The 8201-nt window shown below is 38.8% G+C and overlaps 1 protein-coding gene across 2 annotated transcripts in view; it reads left to right on the forward strand.

Annotated features, from left to right (window-relative positions):
• The window catches only part of TAF1B (TATA-box binding protein associated factor, RNA polymerase I subunit B), a 168655-nt gene extending 165511 nt beyond the window's left edge, over window positions 1–3144 (forward strand). Inside the window, exon 15 of one of the 2 annotated variants that reach the window (XM_089672031.1) lies at window positions 2896–3144. In XM_089672031.1, the coding sequence (XP_089528157.1) occupies window positions 2896–3085 (190 nt within the window). In that variant the 3' untranslated portion in view covers window positions 3086–3144. The remainder of the gene's footprint in view (window positions 1–2895) is intronic. The other variant, XM_089672032.1, reaches the window with a different exon arrangement.
• Window positions 3145–8201: the final 5057 nt, after the last annotated feature.

Here is an 8201-nt window from a genome sequence, read left to right on the forward strand (position 1 = left end):
AATTGTACAGGCTGCACGTCTGCAGCTGCCACCAGGAGTCCACTGTATGCCCCTAATCACATGTGTGAATGGGACCTTAGATACACTTGAAGTTGCCCTTAAAATAGGAGCCATTTATAGGCTTGTCCTATTGTTAAATGTTTTGTGTTTATTACCAAGATCTTTTCAACTCCCTCTGAAAAGGAGTGGTGGAAGCTTCACAAATTAATCTCAAGTGCCTATGCTGCACAACAATGCTTTGCTTGTCATGCATTTCGGAAGCTATAGAATTAAATACAGGTGTAGATTGTCCCTGAATAGAGCAAACCTCAATGATCAGAACAAAATGCTGACCTGAAAACATGATTCTTAACAATTCTTCAAAGTCATGTTGCAAACACATTCAGGGTGGCCAACACAAAATCTATTTGTTCATGGACAGCCACCAAGAAAAAAAAATAGATGATTGAAAAGTTTAAAGGACACATAGCCTTAAAGTGGAAGTAAGTGCAAAAAAATAAAAAATTGCAAACAGGCTTTTTATTGCAGAAGACATATGCAATGTTGCTTCTGTAATAAAATAAATGTACCTGCCTACTCTCAATTCTCTGCAGAATGTACACAGGTGCAGCTCCCCTTACACTTCAGCCACAGTGCCAGTGTGCCAGGATGAATGACTCCTGTGCATGCACAGGTGCGACATGATCCCAGCCAATCAAGCCGGAAAGGGACCTCGTGGGCTTTGAGCCGTTGGAACATAGGTGAGTATTTCTTGCCTTTAGTTGGGCTTTAAATTGATACAACCCAATAATGCCAACCCCATGATGGCATTAGTGTTTCATTTTTAGTAGTAGGTCTATATAAGAAACAGTTTGGTAATAAAATTCTATATGGAGTGGTAACTATGGTAACCATATTTTACTACCCAAGAGACAAATTATTATACAGGATTTATATGACACAATGTTTTCACAGCGCTTTAACTGCACTTTTACCTGTGTTTTTTTTTTTTTTAAAGTACAATTATGTACAAGAGGTTTAGGGGGCCCTGCTTGTGTTAGCTTTCAGTCTAAAAGGAAAGGGCAAGTGAACAAAATGTAACAACTGTGTGGAGTCTTTTGAGAATTACAATTTAATAATTTTGGATAGAGGTGGAAAAGACTTTCCTGAAGAGGTGAGTTTTTACGGATGGCCTAAAGACAGACAAGTTGGGAAATAGCCAGACATTTTAGGGTAGGGAGTTCTAGAGGATGGGAGGAGCTCTAGACGAGTCCAGGAGGCGACAAGGGAGCTAGAGAGCAGGAGATCTTGGGAGGAACCAAGGGGACAATTTGAGTGATATTTTGAGATTAGGTTGGTGATATAGTTTTGGATCGCTTGGTATGGTGAATTTTATCCAATGAGCGAGTGGAAGCCACTGGAGGGATTGGTAGACAGGCATGGCAAAAACTGAGCAGTTGGCAAGGTGAATCTGGCAGTGGGATTCATGATAGATTGAAAGGAGGATAGTCTGTGTAGAGTTGAGGCAAAAGATAACATGGGAGGGAATTAGTAGCTTGGTGATATCATTGGTTAGGAAGGGGCAAATTTTGGAAATTTAACAGCGAACATACAATTTGCATGGTACAGTGCCTTGAAAAAGTATTCATACCCCTTGAAATTTTCCACATTTTTTCATGTTACAACCAAAAATGTAAATGTATTTTATTGGGATTTTATGTGATAGACGAACACAAAGTGGCACCTAATTGTGAAGTGGAAGGAAAATTATAAATGGTTGTCAACATTCTTTACAAATAATATAATTTCTGAAAAGTGTGGAAAATTTCAAGGGTATGTGAACGCTTCTTCAAGGCACTGTATGTTTAGACGTGATCTGCTGATATGCAAATACAAGTTTTTATTTTAAACTGACATTTCTCTTTAATACATCCACATTTCTTATTCTCTTGATAAATCTGGGGGGTTGGCAGCCATAAGCTCACGTCAGATGAAATTTGTAAACACTCATGTGCAAAAACTCTGGGCTTGTTTATACCATAATGCATGTCATGATCTGAATTATAAATAAAACACATTACTATAACCTCCTGTAGATGTGCATTGCAAAGCAAAGTGAATTGTGCTTCAATGTACATAATGTTGCAAAATGCCGGCTTTATAACATACCATTGTACACATACTGTATACATATGATTTACTGCATTGCCCGGAGCTAAAAAGAAAAATTGCACATGGCCTATTTTTTTTATGCGCTGACAGCATAATAAGGACTTAGAGGATCGTTTGTTACAGCGCTTGCGTCTCATTTTGTAGAATTCTGCTTTAGAACCTGTTAATAGTAGATTTCTTTTTGTTTTCATTTCACAATATTCTAGGTTTGTGACATGGTTATGTTAAGTTTTAGCCTGGGTCACATATATGTGGCGTGGCTCTAATCGCATCGGCACCAGAAAGGTGCAGGACCCTTTTTTGGGTCCGCACTAGAATCGGATAGCATGGATATTCACACCTATGTATCGCACCACGTTTTCCGGACCGCTTTTGGGGTGTTGTTAATTTAACATACACACCTGCAGCAGTTCGCATGTACAGGGTGCGATTCTGATGCAGTGCGGAATTCACATGGAAAATGCTGCAAATTCCGCACTGCATCAGTTTGAACCAGGGCTTAATTAGCACTGCAGCCAAAGCAGCACAGTTGGAGACACAGAAAATTGTTTTAGATTTTACCTAATCAGAATGTGTACTGAGCTTAGAAAAGGCACTGACATTGCTGTACAATGCCGGAGTTGCTTACTAGTGTTAGCCCAGACATTGTGACATGATGCTATAGGTTCCTGTGTTATTTGCTCATGCGGTGCTCAATGACGTGAGATGTTGATTGTTTCCATTTTTCTTTTTTTTTTTTTACAGCAGATTCTGTAATCACTGGAAATTATATGACAAAACAAAATTCCCTAGAAGCTATGATTTTGTCCTGTCCCTTTTCACCCTTGTACTGGGAGTTGAAAAATCCATCATCCATCAGGAGGTGGGCTTGGTGGAGGTGAATCTATTCAAAGACCTCAACAAGAAGAAACCGAAGAAAAAGGCCAAAAAGTGACAAACATGACATGTTTAAAATATTGTTATTTTATGTAAATAAAGAAATATTTATGTAAAGCTTTGCTGATTTATTCATCCCTTGCTTATGCCTTGATCATGCCATAATCATCAGTAGTAATGAAACAGCTGTGAACATTTAGACTATGTACCATCTTAAGCCGGCCATACATGGGTCGAATTCCAAACAAATTTTCTTTCGAAAATCTTTACTATGAATTTATGTTTTCATTTTGCATCATTAGTGGGCCATAGCAATGGCTGATTTTTGAGAGACCATCGAATTTGAGTGATCAGGTATGTTGGGAATTTTTTTGAAAAACGAACAGATTTCTAATCAATGATGGGAGAATCGTGCGAGAAATGTCATTGAAAAAGAAATGAGTATGAGCTGTGACCTAGAAAGAAAAGAAAATTCTTGGCTCTGAAAGTTCTTTTCTGTAGCAACATGAGGTGAAATTAAAGGCTTGGTTGGTTGAATTTAGAAATCCATGGTGGCGCCTTCGGATTACAAAACGTACAAGATTTTCGTTTTTTTAAAGAAAATTCTTACGGAATTCAATATAGCTGGCATTACTTGTGCATGTTTGTTTAGACTACAGTGCCTTGAAGCATACCCCTTGAAATTTTCTACATTTGTCATCTTAAAACCAAAAACGTAAATGTATTTTATTGGGATTTTTATGTGATAGACCAACACAAAGTGACACATAATTGTGAAGTGGAAGGAAAATGATAAATGGTTTTCAAAAGTTTTCACAAATAAATATGTGAAAAGTGTGATGTGCATTTGTATTCAGCCCCCCGGAGTCAATACTTCGTAGAACCACCTTTTGCTGCACTTACAGCTGCAATTGTAGATTGTAAGCTCGAAAGAGCAGGGCCCTCGAACCCGTCGTGTATTGTATTGTTACTGTCTTGTCTCATGTCCTGTCCCCCTTGCTACTGTACAGCGCTAAGCAAACCCTTTGGCTCTATATAAATACTGTATAATAATAATAATTATTTTTAGGGATGTCTCTACCAGCTTTGCACATCTAGAGAGTGAAATTATTGCCCATTCTTCTTTGCTAAATAGCTCAAGCTCTGTCAGATTGGATGGAGAGCGTCTGTGAACAGCAATTTTCAAGTCTTGCCACAGATTCTCAATTGGATTCAGGTCTGGACTTTGACTGGGTCATTCTATCACATGAATATGCTTTGATTTTAACCATTCCATTGTAGCTCTGGCTGTATATTTAGCATTGTCCTGCTGGAAGGTGAATGTCCGCCCCAGTCTCAAGTCTTTTGCAGACTCTTAACAGGTTTTCTTCTAAGATTGCCCTGTATTTGGTTCCATCCATTTTCCCATCAACTCTGACCAACTTCACTATCTCTGCTGAAAAAAAGCATCCCCACAACATGATGGTGTGTTCAGGGTGATGTGCAGTGTTCGTTTTCCTCCACACATAGGGTTTTTCTTTTAGGCCAAAAAGTTCAATAATGGTCTCATCTGACCAGAGCACCTTCTTCCACATGTTTGCTGTGTCCCCCATATGGCTTCTCACAAACTGCAAACAGGACTTCTTATGGCTTTCTTTCGACAATGGCTTTCTTCTTGCCACTCTTCCATAAAGGCCAGAATTGTGGAGTGCACAACTAATAGTTGTCCTGTGGAGAGATTCTCCTACCTGAGCTGTGAATCTCTACAGCTCCTCCAAAGTTACCATGGGTGTCTTGGCTGCTTCTCTGATTAACACTCTTCTTGCCCGGCCTGTCAGTTTAGGTGGACGGTCATGTCTTCGTAGGCTTGCAGTTGTGCCATACTCCTTTCCCTTTTCAGATGATGGATTGAACAGTGCTCCGTGAGATGTTCGAAGCTTGAGGGATTTTTTTTATAACCTAAACCTGCTTTAAACTTCTCCACAATTTTATCCCTGACCTGTCTGGTGTGTTCCTTGGCCTTCATGATGCTGTTTAATGTTCTCTAACAAACCTCTGAGGGCTTCACAGAACAGTTGTGTTTATACTGAGATTAAATTACACACAGGTGGACTCTATTTACTAATTAGGTGACTTCTGAAGGCAATTGGTTCCACTAGATTTTAGTTGGGGGTACCAGAGTAAAGGGGGCTGAATACAAATGCACGGCACACTTTTTAGATATTTATTTGTAAAACATTTTGAAAACCATTTATCATTTTCCTTCCACTTCACAATTATCTGCCACTTTGTGTTGCCCTATCACATAAAATACCGATTAAAATACATTTACGTTTTTGGTTGTAACATGACAACATGGGGAAAATTTCAAGGGGTATGAATACTTTTTCAAGGCACTGTATGTATGGCAGAGTTCCTCAGCCAGCAGTATGTCTCCTTCTAGGGTTCTTTATAGATGCTCAGTGAGTACTTTCTCTGCTTCATCAAGTTTATTCAAATTCATATTTTATAACTTAAAATGCTATTTGAGTCAAATTTTTTATTTTGCTAACTTATGTTAAAAACAGAACTTGCATGACCTTGCTATTGTTTTTCTAATTTTTCTCCTCTGAGCTTCTTTCTCATACTGAATCTGGACCATGCTGCCTGACTCCAGATGTGTAGTGCTTCTGTGCTTGCTGGGACCTCTAGAGTCTCCATTACATGCGCACTGCCAATAAGAACTACAACCTTTCATGTAGCCTTTTCAATGAGATACATAAAACCATATGGCTATGACTGACTTGGAAGCCTCTTTCAATCACCACTGTGGAGGAGTAGAGGCTTGGCTGTGGCTCTGTGTTCCTAGTGCTCTTCCTGAATGTGTGTCACTGGGAGCAGCAGTACATAAGGCTGTAGTTCTAAACGGGAGTGTGCATGTAGTGGAAACTTCAGCTGGGTTCCTCAGTCACAGGGGTCACCCACATACCTGCAGTCTCTACAGTTTGAGGGGAATTCCATTCTCAAGAAGATGTCACCTGAACAGTTGTCCTATTGGTAAATTTACTCTTACCTCTTTTTCGAGTGACGACTGTAAAGCTTTACATTTCCTATCACTTTCTGTGTCAATGACAGTGGTCACTGGGGACAAACATAGATTGGGTAAAACATCTCTGGCTCGTCTGGTGCTCAGCTTTAAACCAGGTAATGGTTTATTTTATTCATATACAAGACACAAGAGGTGAGAACTCTGACCTTGAGTTCCCAGGTGCTCACAGCTTCCATGACAATTGCAAATGATCACACAACATCTATTGTATTTTTGATTATGCTAGATTATTAAAAGTGTTGCTGGTAAAGTGAAAGGAAAGAACAAAGAATAAAACATGAGCAGGGAAGACTTTTGTTAACCAGAGCTTACCTATAACTGAAATGTCACTGCTGGATGGACTAATGCCTGTTTCCTTGCTGGCTTTTTTCCCTTTTGCCCTGAAACAACCATGCTGCAATTGTAACCAGAGTAACAGACTCCTTATCTGCATGATTTTTTGGGTCAATGAGGGTACATCTTTCCCTTTTAAAGTATATAGAATTGTTTTGAAAACACGCTTAGGAAGTACTTCCACACATTAGCAAATAAAGAATAACTACTTTTAGTACAGTTATGCTTTAAAAGTTTCCCTCTAGCTTTGTATGACCCTCACACTGCCTCCACCAATCCTGGATTGGAACAGATTTATTGTTCTGCTGAATAGGCAATCTGTCGCCATGCTTAATTTGTGTTATTTAATTACTGCTCCTACCTTGGTTACTCTGTACTCAAATGTCATGCTCAAATACAAAAATGATTTGAACAAAATAATAAAAAAAAAAGTTGTCTCCCTTGACCCTAGGGACACCCCACAAAAATCCATTTCACTTGCCTGTCCTTGTTTTCTAAAGATCTTTGCTGTGCAGCCTCTCAACAGAATGTCTTCCAGCCAGGCTCTTAAAAGAATCTCTGTTCATTCCTATGGAATGGCTGTCCACTGTTAAGGCCACTGAGTAGTGTTTGAACTCAATATGTTTTGCTTCTGACCATCAGTTTGTGTTCCATATTCCTAGTTTCTTTTCCTCATGCCACCTAGACTGTGGTCTAGCAGAGCCGAACCATAAATTATGTTTCATCTACTGTACATCCATATCGTTAGAAAATTCCTTTGCTACAGCTGAAAACTTAGAGGCTTTCAAATAAAACAAAAATGTAATCATATCCCAGCCAAAAGATATTTCATGCAGATGACTACTAGATATCAATTTTGGAAGGATGTCTCTAAAGCATTGTATAGCTACGTAGTTGTAAAACATATTAAGCCATGTGCAGATGGAGTTTATTAATTGTTTTGGGGTTTCTAAACTCCATGCTGACTCCCCTGAACCCTCACAGCCCATTCCCATTAATTTCTGTTCCACCAGAGCTTACAGTTAAACAAAATGTATCTACCGAAACTGGGTTGTTTATGTAGAACCAGGAACATATCAGTGATTTTCCATCTGGAAGACACTTTTACAGTCAGGAACATAAAGGGATAATAATCCCTGCAAGAGAGCAATGCTAGCCACTGTACCACCATACCTCATCCTGAGAGGCCTAGCAAAAGACATCGGGCAGAGGAATCCCATTCAGTTCACATAAACGCTGTTAGTTGTCAGCCCACAGCAGGACTTAGAAGCTGAGTGCATTTCCGGAAGATAAAAAAGTATTTTTCTGTAATTGCAGGGTCTACGGTGAAAACATATAGTTATATGTGCATGTGTTGCATATGTTGTTTTTTTTTTTCTTTTACTTTGCCCTTTCATACAATTTGATATTCTCATAGATAATTAAAATACCAGGCATTCGGGAATATGGGTCACTTTCATCCAGCAGAGATAGATTTTTACTTGTTGTAGCAACAGTCATGAGAGAACCTTATACTGGAGCAGCAAGAAAAGGAAATATTGGAGTTCCTGGAACAAAAGAAATAGAATGTGTTTTATAAAGCATCCAAAAGCAATTTATTTTTTAATTTAATTAAAATAAAGCTGGTAAGGATAATAATTTCTATAGAACAATGTTTTTCAACCTTTTGTCAGTCAAGGCACCCTTTAAGATTCTGCACAATTATGCGGCACCCTATTCTAAAATGAAAAAAGTAAACTAATAGTTTTACATAACCCTGCAACATCCACACATG

Source organism: Staurois parvus, unplaced genomic scaffold (assembly GCF_062004578.1).
Source record: "Staurois parvus isolate SC_StPar_1 unplaced genomic scaffold, SC_StPar_1.0 ptg000118l, whole genome shotgun sequence".
Classification (NCBI taxonomy): Eukaryota; Metazoa; Chordata; class Amphibia; order Anura; family Ranidae; genus Staurois; species Staurois parvus.